The sequence below is a fragment of the Leopardus geoffroyi genome, chromosome E3, assembly GCF_018350155.1.
Source record: "Leopardus geoffroyi isolate Oge1 chromosome E3, O.geoffroyi_Oge1_pat1.0, whole genome shotgun sequence".
NCBI lineage: Eukaryota > Metazoa > Chordata > Mammalia > Carnivora > Felidae > Leopardus > Leopardus geoffroyi.
The window spans coordinates 28,922,605-28,940,171 of record NC_059340.1 but is presented as its reverse complement, the minus strand read 5'-3'; the positions used below and the strand labels follow the sequence as shown (position 1 = coordinate 28,940,171).

Here is a 17,567-nt window from a genome sequence, read left to right as displayed (position 1 = left end):
GGAAAGCTGAGGAACAGCAGCCCCCTCGAGCCTTGGCAAGCAAGGGCCCTTGCCCCTTGTTCCTGTGTCAGGGTGATGGGGCTTCTGTAAACTCTCACTTGTGGACTTTAACCTGCTCCCTGAGAGTGGGAACTCGGTTATGCTAGTGGTGCTCAATGTTGTCCCCTGGGGGGACATTTAGCAATGTCTGGAGGTACTTAGAGCTGTCGCGGTGCGGGGGGGGGGGGGGGGGGGGGGCAACTGCCTTGTAGAGGTCAGGGGGGTCGCTAGATGTCCTGCAGTGCGTAGCCCGGCCCCCACAACAGAGAATGATGTAGCCTCAAATGTCAGTAGTGAAGAAATCGAGAAACCCTGTGTACCCTTCTTGTGGTTCCACGAAGGTCCCCAAACACAACAGCGTTAATAATAAGAGCTGTTGTTTACCGAGCACTCACTTGGCGCTGGTTATGTTCTAAACGTTTTTGGGTGTTTTAACTTATTTTGCTTTTGCAGCAGGTGTCATGAGGTCACAGCTAGTATTTTCCGCATTTTAGAAATAGAGACTCTAGCAGCACTTGGGTGGCTCAGTCACTTGCCCTTCTGACTCTTGATTTTTACTCAGGTCGTGATCCTGGGCTTGTGGGATCACACCCCACATTGAGCTCAGCACCGGGCATGGGGCCAGCTTGGGATTTTCTCTCTCTCCCCCTGCCCATGTTCCCTGCACACACTCTGTCTCTCTAAAATAAAAATGAGTAGGGGCACCTGGGTGGCTCTGTCAGTTAAGCATCATGGCTGAGGCTCAGGTCATGATCTTGTGATTTGAGTTCAAGCCCCACATCAGGTTCCATGCTGACAGCTCGGAGCCTGGAGTCTGCTTTAGATTCCGTTTCTCCCTCTCTCTCTGTCTGCCCCTCCCCTGCCTGCACTCTTTTTTTTCTTTTTCGTTTTAATTTTTTTTTAATGTTTATTTGTGAGAGATACACACACACACACACACACACACACACACAGAGTGCGAACAGGGGAGGGGAGGGAATGACACACAGAATTGGAAGCAGGCCCTAGGCTCCCAGCTGTCAGCACAGGTCCTGACGCAGGGCTCGAACTCATGAACCACGAGATCGTGACCTGAACCGAAGTTGGATGCCTGACCAACTGATCCACCCAGGCACTCCATCTGTCTTTCTATCTCTCTCAAAAATAAACATTAAAAATTTTGTAAGTAAAAATAAATTTAAAAAAAAAGAGAAAGAAAAGAAAAGAAATAGAGACTCTAAGCCCCAATGAGGTTAAGTAAGTTGTCCGAAGTTGCACAGCAAATACATGGGCAGGGCTGGCTTTGAATGAGGTGGTCTGGCCCAGGAGCCCCTGTTCTTGATCACTGTGCTACACTATGCTAACCGAGCCGTGTGTTTAGACTCCTAAAAGCAGTGTGCATCTGTCCCTACCTACGTGTGTTCAGTGTCTGTGATACGTAAGTATAGGTTTGATACATTTGAGTACTTTCTGTACAGCGGCACACTGCCCTTCACATTCAGCAGTGCTACAAGGTTGCCATCTTATAGAGGAGGACCCCCGGTGCCTAGACGTTAAGTGACTTGCGGGAAGGTCCCACAGCTGGTAGGTGGCAAAGACACGGTTGGGCAGCGCTGGCTGCAGCCACTTGTTTCAGCCCCTGCTCGCGAGAGTAAGCCTCTCCATCCCTATGAAATCTCTTTGCAAAGAACGGCTGTCTCGCTGTGGCTTGTTCAGAGGAGCCACAGATGTCTCATGGTCTCCGGGAGATGGCTTTGAAAAACAAAAAAAACCAGAAGAGTAGACATGGATTTCCCAGATTTCTTCATCCCTAACACCTCGTCATTGGGCATGGGACTAGCCTCCAAACAGTCCTTGAGGGAAGGTGGGACACAGAGTCGGTGTGATGTTTCCGTGCCTCACACAGCAGCAGTTGTCTGTTCCAGAGCTGAGCTGTCCACTCTGGTGGCCGCTGGCCACAGTGTGGCTCTTTGAATTGCAGTTCGTCAAACCTAAGTAACAGTATCAGCTGTTCAGTGGCACTGGCCACATTTCAAGTGCTCAGTAGCCACATGTGCCTGGAGGCGACCACACTGGACTGCATAGGTCCAGAACATTTCCATCATTCCAGAAAGTTCTGTTGCATGCCACTGGTCTAGAGGAATGTGGCATACAGATTAAGAGCGTGACCCTGGAGCAAGCAGGCTTCCTGGATCAGAACCCCGACTCTACTGCTGATTGGCTGACTGTATTGAGGGCAGAGGAGTTCACCTGTCTGACCTTGAGCTCCCTTCTCTGTAAAATGGGTGCTAATAGGATTTATACAGAGTCAGTCTTAAGAATTAGGTGCATGTGGGGGCGCCTGGGTGGCTTGGTTGGTTAGGCGTCCGACTTTGGCTCAGGTCATGATCTCATGGTCCGTGAGTTCAAGCCCCGTGTTGGGCTCTGTGCTGACAGCTCAGAGCCTGGAGCCTGTTTCAGATTCTGTGTCTCCCTCTCTCTCTGCTCCTCCCCTGTTCATGCTCTGTCTCTCTCTGTCTCAAAAATAAATAAATGTTAAAAAAAAATTTTTTTAATAAAAAAAAAAGAATTAGGTGCATGTGGGGCACCTGGGTGACTCCGTCGGTTGAACATCTGGCTTCGGCTCGGGTCACGATCTCATGGTTCACGTTTGAGCCCCACGTCAGGTTCTGTGCTGACAGCTCAGAGCCTGGAGTCTGCCTCGGATTCTGTGTCTCTCTCTGTCTCTGCTCGTGCTTGCTCTCTCTCTCTCTCTCTCTGAAAAACAAACACTTAAATTTTTAAAAAAATTAACATGTAAAACTCTTGTACGGTATTGAGCAGACACTGAGTCCTCAGTAAACAGCAGCCACGACTCTCGTCATTACCGTTGCCGTTTTTCTTCGAAGCTGAGCGTGCAGGCCTGTTGCGTCTGCACGGCCTGTCCTCACCCCCACCCCGGGCCCGGGCCCCACTGTGGTGTTTACCGCCAGAACGTTGCAGGTATCTCCGTGTTCGGCTACTCCATGGCGCTGTCCATCGGGGGGATCTTCGCTTCCCGCCGCCTGCATCTGAACCTGCTCCAGAACGTGCTCCGGTCCCCCATGAGCTTCTTCGAGCGGACCCCCAGCGGGAACCTGGTGAACCGCTTCTCCAAGGAGCTGGACACGGTGGACTCGATGATCCCTCAGGTCATCAAGATGTTCATGGGCTCCCTGTTCAACGTCATTGGCGCCTGCACCATCATCCTGCTGGCCACGCCCATCGCTGCCATCATCATCCCGCCGCTGGGCCTCATCTACTTCTTCGTGCAGGTGAGAGGCGGGGTCTCGGGGCTGCAGGAGGAGCCCTCCTGGGTTTCACGCTCCCGTGTGAGCCCGGGCCTCACGCCGTCTTCCCATTTCCGCGGCACGGCGCTGTGCGCGATTTGCCGGCAGAGGGCCCGACTGGCATTTGTCACTTTTCAGTACCTCTCAAAGGGAGAAAAGCTACAGTAGTAAAGACACCTTGATTATTAAAATAGATTATTAACATTATGGGGGTACCCGGGTGGCACAGTCGTTTAAGCGTCCAACTCGTGGTCTCGACTTAAGTCGCGATCTCATGGTTTTGGGAGATCGAGCTCCACGTTGGGCTCTGTGCTCACAGCACAGAGCCTGCTTGGGATTCTCTCTCTCCCTCTTTCTCTGCCCTCTGCCACCCACGTGCACATGCATGCGCGCTCTCTCTCTCTCTCTCTCAAAATAAATAAACTTAGAAGAGTTTTATTAAATTCTTTAGGTCTTAGCCCCCCTGCAGAAAATAGAGATGTGAATAACAGCAGCTCAGACAAGATGTTTGTCTTTCTCTCTCCTAGTGGAAATGTATTTATTTACTTAATTGTTTGTTGTTTCTATTTATTTTTTTCTCATAGTAGAAATTTAGAGGTGGGCCCTTCAGCTCTGGTGTGGCAGTTGCACACATTTGTTAATGTCCCAGACTTCGTCGCTGTTGGGGTTTTTTTTTAAGTTTTCCCAGCTTTGCACAAGCCTTCCATTCTTTCAACGTTTATTTATTTTTGGGACAGAGAGAGACAGAGCATGAACGGGGGAGGGGCAGAGAGAGAGGGAGACACAGAATCGGAAACAGGCTCCAGGCTCTGAGCCATCAGCCCAGAGCCCGACGCGGGGCTCGAACTCACGGACCGCGAGATCGTGACCTGGCTGAAGTCGGACGCTTAACCGACTGCGCCACCCAGGCGCCCCATGCCTTCCATTCTTAAGTTGACCTCATGGTCTAAGGTGGTTGCTGGAGCTCCAGCCATCAATGTGTATTTCAGAATACAAGACCGAGGAAGGGGAACAAACACAGCAAGGGAGTCGGTGTGGTTGTTTAGGTGATGGCCACGTAAACTGTGCTTGCAGCTGACGGAGGAGCGTGTCGAGGCCCTGGTGGTGCAGCTGGGAGTGTGAACTCATGTCTGTCTGATTTTAAAGCTTGCGTTGGTAACCACGGTGCTGCACTGCCCGTTTCTGCCCCGAAAAGGTTACCTGCAGCACAGTTGCTGGCCGGAGACAGTGGTTTAGATGGGAGCCAATCACTACAGCACAAAACGAGAGGGAGAGCTGCCAAGACCTCCACGCGTCAGGCTGTGCCGTGGCCTGCTCACGCGGGGTCCAGAGCCCTTGGTCGTCAGCCGTCCCCCAGGCTCCACCACGCTGTGGCCCCGTGGTTGGTGTGCATGAGTGAAGGTGGAACCAGAGAGAGCAGGACCCACTGCGACACCCCCATTGTGTTCTCTTTAAGTTGGTGCCAGCTTTTTTTTTCACTCAGCGATGGGATCTCGTGTTCCTTAATGGAGATAATTATGGAGATGTTATTGCGATACCACCGATTTTATTTTTTATTTATTTATTTTTAATGTTTTAATGTTTATTTTTGAGAGAGAGAGAGAGACAGCACGAGTTGGGGAGGGGCAGAGAGAGGAGGAGACATAGAATTCCAAACGGGATCCAGGCTCTGAGCTGTAGCACAGAGTCCAACGCGGGGCTCAGACCCACAAACCAGGGGCGCCTGGGTGGCTCAGTAGGTTAAGCATCTGACTTCGGCTCAGGTCATGATCTCACAGTCCATGAGTTCAAGCCCCACGTCGGGCTCTGTGCTGACAGCTCAGAGCCTGGAGCCTGTTTCAGATTCTGTGTCTCCCTCTCTCTCTGCCCCTCCCCTGCTCATGCTCTGTCTCTCTCTGTCACAAAAATAAATGAAAACATTGAAAGAAATTAAAAGAAAAAAAACAACAACCCACAAACCATGAGATCATGAGCTGAACCAAAGTCGGACGCTTAACCGACTGAGCCACCAAGGTGCCCCTCCGTGGATTTTATTTTTAAACAACAAAGACAGTTTGTGCAGGGCCAGAAACGGAAGCAGTGAGAGGAAAAGGAAAACTTGGTGTCCCCCAGGGTTGGGATTATGGGAGAATTTGTTTGTTTGTTCGTTTAGTGACTTTTAACTAAATACACACTTACCCTACCACCCAGCAGTCCTTCCTCAGCATATATGCAATAGAGATGAGAGAATGCATCTACTAAAAAAAAACAAGTGCTAGAACATTCTTAGCATCTTGGTTCATAAGAGCCTCAAACTAGAAATAACTTGAGAGTTTTGACCCAGAGGACACAAGAATTTTATGGATGCTGGAGATGTTCTAGATTTTGGTCAGAAAGTGGGGGTGCAGGTGTGAATAAATGTAAACTTCATCAAGCTGTAAAGATTTGGTGCATTTTTCAGTATAATGTGTGTTATATCTTGATTAAAAAGTGGCTTTTTGATACACGTTGGTTCTTTCTCTTTCCTCCGAAAAGATCTGGAAGGTTATACACTGAGATTTGAATAGTGCTTATCTGAGTGTGATGGCTGCAGTGTGATTTTTTTTTTTTTTAATATTCCCATCTGTATCATTCCCCCAACCCCCAGCATTTTAAATGGCTACGCATTAATGTTTTAATTTAAAAGCAAGTCATTTTTATAAAAAGATGAAGAGATAAGCCGATGTGGACTTGTGTTGGGGCGTCCTTGTTGCTTGGGAGAAGGCATTTCTGCTTTTATGGAATATTTTCGTGTCTGAAAAACTGCCCAGTCACAGCTCCAAGTACCTTAGCTTGTGGCCTGCTGCCTGGCTCAGGCAGGTGCTTGTCGAGCGGTTATTACTTATTTATTTACTTATTTTATTTATTATTTTTTTAAATGTTTATTTTTGAGATAGAGACAGGGTGTGAGCAGGGGAGGGGCAGAGAGAGAGAGGGAAACACAGAATTCGAAGCAGGCTCCAGGCTCTGAGCTGTCAGCACAGAACCCGACCTGGGGCTTGAACTCAGGAACTGCGAGATCATGACCTGAGTCGAAGTTGCACGCTTAACTGACTGAGCCACCCAGGAGCCCCTTTATTTATTTACTTTAATGCTTATTTATTTATTGATTTATTTATTTAATGTTCATTTATTTTTGGGACAGAGAGAGACAGAGCATGAACGGGGAGGGGCAGAGAGAGAGGGAGACACAGAATCGGAAACAGGCTCCAGGCTCTGAGCGGTCAGCACAGAGCCCGACGCGGGGCTCGAACTCACGGACCGCGAGATCGTGACCTGAGCCGAAGTCGGACGCTTAACCGACTGAGCCACCCAGGTGCCCCAATGCTTGTTTATTTTGAGAAAGAGAGAGAGAGAGAGCGAGCTCGAACACGACTGGGGGAGGGGCAGAGAGAGAGGGTAAGACAGAATCCCAAGCAGGTTCCGTGCTGCCAGCGTGGAGCCCAACACCGGGTTCAAACCCATGAACCTGTCAGATCGTGACCTGAGCCAAAATCCACGGTTGGATGCATAACCAACCTAGCCCCCCAGGTGCCCAGCAAGCAGTTATTTTTATTTACAAGCACCAGGCACTTGGTTTCTGAAAAAGTAAGGTGAGTCTGGTGGGGTGGATTCTGTCTCCTGGAATAGAGTTTAAAAGGGAAGCTCGCGGGACGCCTGGGTGGCTCAGTCGGTTGAGCGTCCAACTTCGGCCCAGGTCACGATCTCGCGGTTTGTGAGTTACAGCCCCGCGTCGGGCTCTGTGCTGACAGCTCAGAGCCTGGAACCTGCTTCAGATTCCGTCTCCCTCTCTCTCTGCTCCTCCCCTGCTCACACGTTCTCTCTCAAAAATAAATAAAGATTAAAAAATTAAAAAAAAAATAATAAAAGGGAAGCTAGCTAATAGTTCTTTTTTTAAAAGACTGAGTTTAGGGACTCCTGGGTGGCTTCAGCTCGGGTCATCATCTTGCGGTTCATGAGTTCGAGCCCCGTGTTGGGCCCCCTGCTGTCCGCACAAAGCCCACTTTAGATCCTCTGTCCTTCTCTCACTGCCCCTCCCCCACTTGTCCTCTCTCGAAAATAAATAAAATATTTTAAAAAATTAAAAATAAGTAAGCAAACAACAATTTAAACACAAATACATCTCAGGGTAGCTTTCTACAGTAAATAAAGTGGAGTAGGTTGAGCAGGGAAAATACTTGAGAATGATTTCCATCCGGGATGTTTAGAAAGAAAGCCGGGGAGAGGAACCCTCCCAGGGCAGATGCCGCGGGGCCGAGGCATCAGGGTTTTGTTCATGGCCGAGAGGCTCGGGAGCAGAGACGGCATCTGGCCTACCCTCGGGGACTGGCAGAGCAACCATCGTGGGCCTGCCCTGGCTGGCGTGGTGCTGGGTTAGCTTACAGAGTTTCCAGGACCCAGAAGGCTGCCCGGTTGTGGGTTCAGGTGACCATACACGCTGCTGTCCAGGAAGCAGCTGCTAAACTCGGAGGCCCGTCCGACTCCTCCATTACGTTCATTGTTCTCTGTGGAAGGTCTCTGCTCCCACAAGGGCCCCAGGAGGCGGGGAGGCCGTGTCCCTAACCACCCTTTGTTCCCTGTCTTGTTCATTTGTCTGGCTGTGTCGCTTGTGAAACACCTGCCTTCGCATTACGTGCCACCTCCAGAATGGGGAACCTCAGTCTCCCCGGTCCTGTTTGTACAGACGAGGAAACTAAGGCCGCGAGAACTAAATGTCCTCACGTGACCAGTCTGTCATCTAAGGGCGGGTCCTCGAAGCTTCCAGGGCGCGATTTGCTTTGCTTTTGTTCCATCTGCCCTGGTTAGGGCAGGAGCAGAGCCGATGGGGTGACTGCCCGCGGGGACGGGTGGAGGCCAAAGGCCACGCTGCTGGGTCCAGAAAACCCTAGAGGTCTGTGGCTTGAGAGAGGCAGGACAGTGCAGGGGTCACCCTTGACAGCCGGCTTCTCCCGAGTCCAGCTCCCCAGCTCGGCCACTTGTCGCCTGAGGGGGACCTGAGGGGGAAGAGGTCAGCGAGCTTCTTTGTGCCTGGGTTTACTGACGGTCCGTGCAAATGAGCACCGACTCCTAGCTGTCTGGTGACGATGAAATGAGCCGATTCTGTGGAAGGACTTCAAACTGTGCTAGGGTAGTCGGCTCCCCGTGGGCCTGAGCTGCTGGCATTATGTGGTCGCTGTCATTCTGTTGTGCTGGCATCGGGTGAGCAGAGACACCTGTTAAAAAGCAGCCCAGCTCCGCCATCTTGCCTCCCAGAGGTGCCGTGTGTGTCCAGGCTTTGTCCAGCGCGGCCCTGGTGGGGGTGGGTGGCTGGCATGGGAGGGGCTTTGCCAGCTCCCTCGTCCATTCTCTTCCCCTAGAGGTTCTACGTGGCCTCGTCCCGGCAGCTGAAACGCCTCGAATCCGTCAGCCGCTCCCCAGTGTATTCCCACTTCAATGAGACCCTGCTGGGGGTCAGCGTCATCCGCGCCTTCGAGGAACAGGAGCGCTTCATCCGCCAGAGCGACCTGAAGGTGGACGAGAACCAGAAGGCCTATTACCCCAGCATCGTGGCCAACAGGTGGGCACCCGAGGCCCGCGGGAGGAGGTGAAGGAAGCCTTAGTTCCTGGAGGAGGGCCTCACACACGGGATGGTTAGACTTGGGGGGGGCGGGAAGGGACAGAATAACATTAAAAGCAGACAGGAGCACTGGCAGCTTGAAGCACAGGCACTCCGGTGTCACTGAGGAACAATAGGGAGCAAGATTTTCTGGAGTCAGAAAATACTGCAGGAACTATCCGTTCGCTGTGGTCCTGACGGTACAAGGTCATCGGTGACAGGTGGACTCAGCTGATATTTTTGTGGCCTGGTTCTCAGCTGACGGGGGTGATCACCCACCACCCCTGTGTGATGAGTTTTGGAAGCCGTTCACCAACCTGAGGTTGGACCACGTGAAATGGCCATGATGAAAAAAGCATCCGTCCCAAAGAAGGGACAGGAGTTCGCTATTTGTCGACTAAATTCAGAAAAGTATCTGACTTATCCCTAAAAGAATATTCTCCTCACTCATGTCCTGATACGTTTTTTGAGATGTGGGATAGGAAATTCTGGAGAGGGGTGACTCACCCTGGGAGCAACGTGTCGTAACCAACTGTTGCCCCGTCGTACACAATATAATCCCATAAGGTAAGACTGGGTGGGGAGACCATGAGTCACTGGAGACCTGACTTTCCCCTGCAGAATCGTCAGGGAGTTTCTCAAATTTGGGTCTGTTTTTAGGATAAGCTCACACCCAGGAAGATCAGTCACGTGAATCTTTTTAAAATTTTTCTTTTTTGGGGCACCCGGGTGGCTCACTTCGTTTTGCGTCTGACTTCGGCTCAGGTCATGATCTCGTGGTTCATGAGTTCGAGCCCCGTTCAAACCCGCTTTGGGTTCTGTGTCCCCATTCTCTCACTGCCCCTTCCCTGCTAATACTCTCGCTCACTCTCTCTCTCAAAAATAAATAAATGTTAAAATTTTTTTAATAAAAAAAGATAAATTTTTCTTTTTTTTATGTTATTTATGTTATTTATTTATTTATTTATTTAGAGAGAAAGAGAGAGAGAGTGTGAGCAAGGGAGGGGCAGAGAGAGAGGGAGACACAGAATCTGAAGCAGGCTCCAGGCTCTGAGTTGTCAGCACAGAGCCCGACGTGGGGCCTGAACCCACAAACCGTGAGATCATGACCTGAGCCGAAGTTAGACACTCAACTTACTAAGCCACCCAGGCACCCCCAGTCACACGAATCTTAAGGGCTGTAAGATCAACAACACCATTTCCCTAAAATGTTTTACACCTTAAATCACTAATATTCCTAACGCTTGGAGGTACGCTAGGGAAGTTCGCTTTAAACCAATAATGTTTTCTGTTTATATTCCAAGAGGTAAAATAATGTATTTTAACATTTCTAAAAGGAGGATGATCTAGGAACATTACAGCTACATTGAAAATAGTATTTCATTTCTCACTCTCCCTTCCCCCTTCTGCCAGGAAAAGGTTATTTTTACAACAGTGCTGCCTCTTACAGTTGATGACTTCTTAGTATTTAGGAACTTTCCTGGACCTGTCGTTGCAGATGGGTGTACATGGGTATGTTATAAAGGTTTCCGTAAAAAAAAAAGTTGGTTCTTAAAAAGGCAAGCTTTAGTTTCCCGGGAAGGCTCCTTCTGGAGAACTCCGTTTCAGTCCCCCGGGGTTGCGAGATCGATGAGGAATTAGTGAGACCGTGTCCCTTTGGCTCTCCGTCCCCCGTGAGAGGACAGATTGAAGGCCTGTCTCGGGAGCTCTCGGGGAATTCTTTCCATTAGCAAAGTGCCTCCCTCCTTCCCCGGCTTGAGCCAGAAACCAAATCTCTGACGAGCCAACTCCTGGTGTGTCTGTCCATCTGCCTGTGTGTCTGTGAGCAGGTGGCTGGCCGTGCGGCTGGAGTGCGTAGGCAACTGCATCGTCCTGTTTGCTGCCCTGTTCGCCGTGATCTCCAGGCACAGTCTCAGCGCCGGCTTAGTGGGCCTCTCGGTGTCCTACTCACTGCAGGTAAGACAGGTGCCCCCAGCTGCATTCTCTTACGGCTGTCAGGGTCTCGGGCCTTTGCTTTGAATCCCCGCAGGAGCTGGGGGAGAGGTGAGGGGCCAAGCAGCGTTTGAGAAGCCCAGTGACCCGCTGGTGCTGGAGGGAGATGAGACACGGGGCCGGGATTCCCCCGTCAGTCAAGGAAAGCCCTTGATGAACCAAGAGGATGCCTCCAGCGACAGGAAAAATGCTTTTCACTCTGTCACTTTATCTCTCATTCCGCCTTTAGCCACATTGCCCAAATTTTGATACATTGGATTTTCCCTTATTACCATCTCGTTGGAAATCTTTTCTGATGCCCTTTCCGATTGCTTGTGTGGCCCAGGGGTTATTTTGAAACGCGCTTGCCTAAGAGGTGCGGTCTGGCGACGGCGGTACGTGAGGCTGGTGCCTTTCTTACCTCAAAAAATTGCGTAATTCGTAATCACTTGCTGAAGATAAAGCAGCCCCTGCTCACCCCAGAAGCTCCATGTGACTCTTCTGTGCACAGGTCACCACGTACTTGAACTGGCTGGTTCGCATGTCGTCCGAGTTGGAGACCAACATCGTGGCCGTGGAGAGGCTGAAGGAGTATTCGGAAACGGAGAAGGAGGTAAGGCCGGCCCCTGGCCTGCCCTCGCCTGCCCTCGCCTGGCCCCATCAGCGCGACCTGGGTGCCTTCAACAGACAACCCCTATTCAGCGAAAATTGTCTTCTGGTCTTTGTTACTTATCTGTATGAGGGACTTGTGTGGTGCAGAAGGAGACGAGTTTCATCTTCACGTTTAAAAATTAAATATCAGTTGATTCAAAGCCCTGAAAGTCAACAGCAAGAGAGTCAGTACGTGGATGTTGTAAAAATCATGACCGAAGTTTGGGGAACCCGGCAGTTGTTTGACCCAAGTCCCCATTTTATAGATGGAGGAGAGGGTCGCCTGGAGAGGGACAGTGACTGATCCAAGGTCACACGTGGTCAGGGTAGGACCCAAGTGTCCAGACATCAGTGCCACATTGCCCCTAGAAAGTGCCGTTTTCTGTCTACACACGGTCACTGGTGGCATTGGCAGTGATCATGGTGACAATACCAGTGGATCCCCTCATCGCCCCCACCACCAGTAATATTAGGGACACATATTGGGCCTTCGGGAGCTGTCAGCCCTGTCCTACACATTTTACATAGAGTAATTCATACAATTTACGTAGAGTAATTCGTGTAATCTTTATGTAGCCTTATAGCTCATGTTCTGTCATGATCCCCATTTTACGCATCAGGAAACTAAGACACAGGGTTAAGTTACTTTGCTCAAGGTTACGTGGCCATTGGCACACTGCCTCCCAAGAAAATGCCCCGTCCTTAAGACTCTGACACAGGTGAACCAGGTCCCGCTTCATGGGAGAGCATTATTCAGAATGGTGTGAGCGCCCCCTGTGGAAATAAGAGTGTGTCACACCAGGGGTTTTCGCGCTCAACATCGAATTTATTTTTTAGTTTTTAAGATCTAATTCACATGCCCTGCAGTTCACCGTGCATGAAGTATGAAATTAAATTTATTTTCTTTAATTTCTGGATGTTTGTTTCTTTGTTTTGAGAGAGAGAGAGAGAGAAACAGAGTCCAAGCAGGGGAAGGACAGAGAGAGAGAGAGAGAGGGAGAGACAGAATCCTAAGCAGGCTCTGTGCTGTCAGCTCAGTCTCCCGAACCATGAGATGACCTGAGCTGAAACCAAGAGTCGGACCCTTAACCTACTGAGCCACCCAGGTGCCCCGAAATTAAATTTATTTAAAAATTTTTTGTTTTTACTTCTTTAAATACTTACTTTTTTAATTTCTCAAATAAGAGCATACTTGAAAAATACAAAAGAATGTAAAGATCCAGGGTCTTAGCACTACTAAAAATATGTATATAGAATATATTTTCACAGTTAGAAAGTTCCACCTACCTCTCTCTCCAGTGCCCTCCGTGTTCTTACAGCGTATCCCCTGCATTATACATAAATTTGTAAAAGGGGACTGTGCTTGTTGTAAATGAAAATTAATGTAACAAGCTTATGGGGGAGAAAGGATGAAAGTTCTCTCTTGCTGTCCCCTCCATTCCTCAGCTCCCCCAAAGGTAGCCTCCAGCCTGGCCCAGAGCACATCCAGTTGTAGAGCTCAGGAAATGCTGAACTGAACTTAAGAAGCTTTTCAGAAATAGGGGCTGTGTGACTCTGGGCAAGTTACTCACCCTCTCTGTGTTTCAGTTTCCTCATGTGTAAACTGGGGGTAGTGAAAGGACCCCTCTCATGGTATTGTAGTGAGGATGAAGTGAGGTCATGGGACCGTGATCTTTCTCATTAGCCGTTGCTGCATAGTTGGTGTCCCGATGTAGAAGGCATTCAGACTGACACCTCTGCCCTTGTGTCTGACCAGAGAAGACCACTCACTTATTGGTACAGTCCACAAATACTCGTGGAGTCCCTACTGTGTGCCTGGAGTATGACAGCGAGCAGGGAAAGAACCTGTCCTGACAGAGATGTTCCAGGGGGCGTGGGTGACAGAATAAGCGAATTAATGCACACCTGCGGTGCTAGGAGGTGCCCGGTGGTCTGGAGGAGAACGAAGCAGGGGAGGGGACGGAGGGCACAGAGGCAGGGGGTGGTCTGAATTGGCGGAAGATCTGCAGCCTGCCAGGGAGCGCACGAGAGGGTAGTTTGGGAAAGAGCATTCCAGACAGGGGCACCTGCAGGTGCAAAGGCCCAGCAGCGAGGTCCGCAGGTGTGTTTGAGAGGTAGTGCAGCCCCGTGGGGAGCCGAGTGAGCAAGAGGGAGGGAGAGGAGGTCAGAGGGGACCTGCAGGTCACCTACAGCCTTGGGTCACATGGGACTGAAGATCCCTTACCGCCACCCCCCACCCCCGATCACAGGCTCCCTGGCAAATCCCCGAGACGGCTCCGCCCAGCACCTGGCCTCAGGTTGGCCGAGTAGAATTCCGAGACTACGGCCTGCGTTACCGGGAAAACCTGGACTTGGTTCTCAAGCACATTAACGTCACCATCGATGGAGGGGAGAAGGTGGGTGTACCTTGCTTCCCCCATCCATTCACAGTGGGGCAGGCGAAACCAGGTGCCTCACTTCCCCGGTTTGTCATGGCCCTGGACCGTGGGGGTGGGGCTTGTGGAGGTAAAAGCTGCTCAGTGTCCCAGGTGTGTTGCATACTGTTGACCGGGCACCAAATGAGGCCCACCTGTGTGTTTTCGGGGGGAAGAAATCTGAGTATGTTGAAAATTATGAAAAATCTGGTGTGCCTTCTGTCAAGATCCACTTCCTGCTTTTCTTGAAAGATCAGAACATGAAAAAAAAAAGTGGGGGGGCACCTGGGTGGCTCAGTCGGCTAAGCGTCCGACTTCGGCTCAGGTCATGATCTCGTGGTCCGTGGGTTTGAGCCCCGCGTCGGGCTCTGTGCTGAAAGCTCAGAGCCTGGAGCCCATTTCAGATTCTGTGCCTTCCTCTCTCTCTGTCCCTCCTCCGTTCATGCTCTGTCTCTGTCTCAAAAAAAATAAACATTAAAAAAAAAAAAAAAGATCAGAACATGTAGCAACACTGGGCTTACACTCCCTGCCTGGCTTCTTCTAGACCAGACAAGAGCTTCTCTGCTCACCCTGTCCCTCCCTGTCTCACTTGTGTGCCCAGCTGTCCCCTGCAGGCATTCAGGTTTGCCAGCTCTACAATAGGAAGATGCTGTCATCACTAGTAGGGATGGCTCGATGAACATGTGAGGGTGGCAGAAGTTTGGAATGTACCCCTGGTCCCAGGCTGCTCCTGTAAGACGTCCTTGCCCTGAGACCTTTCGACCCTCCTCAGGAATCAGACTTAAGGGTCTTCCTGGTCACCTGCCATGGGACGGTGTTTCCATCATCTCTAAACGTGTGTTTGTTAAGCCGTTCCTGCTGCGAGGCTCAGAACGTTTTATTCCCGTGAGATAATTTCTCTAAGAACAAGGGGAAGAATAGAGTGGGTGGTGTTCTCACTGAGGCTTTATGGTTTGTGTTGTATCATGAGACTCTCCTCTGTGACATTTTTGTTAGAGGTTGGAGGAATCCTGCCTTTCAAGAGCCCAGATGAGAAGGCAAGAGTTGTAACTGGGTGTCAGGAATGTCCATCATTGGCCACTGAACAGGGAGACCGGTCCTATCCATAACCTCTTTTTGGCTCATGCAGCTGGGGTCGAGGGGAGAAGGTGTGGCGTGCAGGGGGATCTGCTTGAATCTTTGAGATATTTCAGCAGCTCGGGATGGGAAACTCACCATCAAAGGACTGAAAAACAGTAGGGGGAAAATACCCGATTACCAGTATCTTCGAGAGTTGAAAACAAATGGGGCTTTGTGGAAAACCCCTTCTGCCTGAACCCTCTTTGGGAGATCTGTGCTCACTTACCAAAAGAAGTGATTATAATTTTAACTTAGAAAAAGAGCTGACAAAGAGAAGGAAGTCCCCTTTTTAATTTATTTTGACAGAGCACGAGCTGGGGAGGGGCAGAGAGATAGGGGGTCAGACATCCAAAGCAGGCAGTGCACTGACAGCAGAGAGCTCGACGCAGAGCTCAGACTCATGATCTGCAAGATCATAACCTGAGCCAAAGTCAGATGCTTCATCGACTGAGCCACCCAGGCGCCCCGAGACAGAAGTCCTTCTTCACCCTTGGCCAGAACAGCCCCTGAAGGAATGTCCCGGGGAAGCTACTGATGGGGAGGGCTGTGGTAGACACTGGGTCGACCAGGTGACTGAACTGCTCTAGGGTGGATACCTGAAATGCGGGCCCCATGGGGGAGGGCAAGAGGTAACCCCCAGATACCAGCCTTCCTGCCTTACCCTGGGCCCTTCCTGCCCCACAGGTTGGCATCGTGGGGCGGACAGGAGCTGGGAAGTCATCCCTGACCCTGGGCTTGTTTCGGATCAATGAGTCTGCTGAGGGAGAGATCATTATCGACGACATCAACATAGCCAAGATTGGCCTACATGATCTGCGCTTCAGGATCACCATTATCCCACAGGTGGGGTCTGGTGTGCCGAGGGCGTCAGTGGGGCACCCTGAAAGCTTACGTAGGTATATTTTCAGTACAAATGTAAATGTGTTCCTATTTTGTTATTTTCATCGAAACCATACTGTTTCTTTGCCACTGAATCTCCTCTTAGCATACAAATAACAGTGGGAATTAACTGGATATCATTTCTTCACTCCCGCTGGCTCCAGTCGGGACAAGAATAAGTCTCTCAAGAGCCAGGAGAGGAAAATGGATTTTCTAGATTGATTTCTGTAGGTGGCGATTCCCTAATGTGTTTACTTGTCATGTTATTTTCTCTAAGATTTTTTCTAAGACTGTACTTAGTAGGCAGGGAACAGGGAGGAATCCATGGCACTTGATGATCAGGGATTACCCAGGCTGCTTCTCTCTTCTGGAAGGTTCCAGTACATTTGCATATTGAAGCCTCTGGAAAGTCTTACAGCAAGAAATCTATTTTATTTCACTTAACCCAAGGTTTTCCAAACTCTTTTCCCCCCATTATTAACGTCTCCAGAAAGGGTGATTCCAAGGAGCCCTGGGACCCTATCAGAAGTTTTCACACCCCACCCTTCTGCCTCATCCCTACCCAACATGACGTGAGCCTCACATGCCATCTGCCGTTTTTTCCCCGAACAGGACCCTGTTTTGTTTTCGGGTTCCCTGCGCATGAACCTGGACCCGTTCAGCCAGTACTCCGATGAAGAAGTCTGGACGTCCCTGGAGCTGGCTCACCTCAAGGACTTTGTGTCAGCCCTTCCCGATAAGCTGAACCACGAGTGTGCAGAAGGCGGGGAGAACCTGAGGTAGGCAGGCATGCGAGGCCCTGACCCGGTCTCCTCGGCTCCGCCTTGCTCCTTATGCATATGTGTCCAACCTGGGTTTGAGTCCCGGCTCTGCCACAGACAAGCCAGTTTCTCTTAACCTCTTGGAGCCTCAGTTTCAGTATCTGTGAAATGGGTTTCAGTCCACACTTACTTTTTACCATGAGCTCTAACCGGGATGGCTAATATGGTTCCTTCCTTCCACCAGATTTATTCAATTGAGAGTGACTGTCGCTTGTTAAACTGTTGAAAAGCTTCTCTGTCAGTCGGTTAATAGCACTTTTCTGAGCCCTCTGAGTCACCACTCACTGCCCCAGCTGCGTTGGCCCTTGTCCCAGGATCCACCCATGACCCAGCAACCAAAGTATTCATGTCTGGCACAACAGCAAACCAGAGTCCTGCTCCAGTGTTACTAGTCAGTGGCTGGCTCAGTTGCCCATCTCTGTGACCACCAACCCCCAAGCCTCAGATGCGTTGAGCAGTGGCAGTGACCGTTCAGACACCTGGGGTGATCGGCCAGGCGGCTCTGCTGTTCGTGGCTCACTCCTCTGGCTGGGGGTCCGCGGGGGCAGTTAGGGTCTGCTCCACATGTCCTTCCTCCTTCAGCAGACCAGCCCAAGCACGTTGTCATGGTGACGGCAGAGGCGCAAGAGCGCACAAACCCTGGTGTGCATTTCCGGTGCAAGCCTCTGCTGGCCTTATGTTTGCCAGCATGCCCTTGACCAAAGCAAGACACGCGGTTGAGTCCAGAGTCAACGGGGAGGGTCCTACAGGAGGCACGCATGAGGGGCCATCT

General features: G+C 50.6%; 1 protein-coding gene across 3 annotated transcripts in view; it reads left to right on the top strand.

Annotated features, from left to right (window-relative positions):
• Window positions 1-17,567, top strand: part of ABCC1 (ATP binding cassette subfamily C member 1) — a 141,346-nt gene that overhangs the window by 121,091 nt on the left and 2,688 nt on the right. For all 3 annotated transcript variants that reach the window (XM_045460239.1, XM_045460240.1, XM_045460241.1), the window contains exons 23-29: window positions 3,001-3,311; window positions 8,702-8,901; window positions 10,770-10,896; window positions 11,423-11,524; window positions 13,812-13,958; window positions 15,780-15,938; window positions 16,587-16,753. In XM_045460239.1, coding sequence (XP_045316195.1) covers window positions 3,001-3,311; window positions 8,702-8,901; window positions 10,770-10,896; window positions 11,423-11,524; window positions 13,812-13,958; window positions 15,780-15,938; window positions 16,587-16,753 — 1,213 coding nt within the window. The remainder of the gene's footprint in view (window positions 1-3,000; window positions 3,312-8,701; window positions 8,902-10,769; window positions 10,897-11,422; window positions 11,525-13,811; window positions 13,959-15,779; window positions 15,939-16,586; window positions 16,754-17,567) is intronic.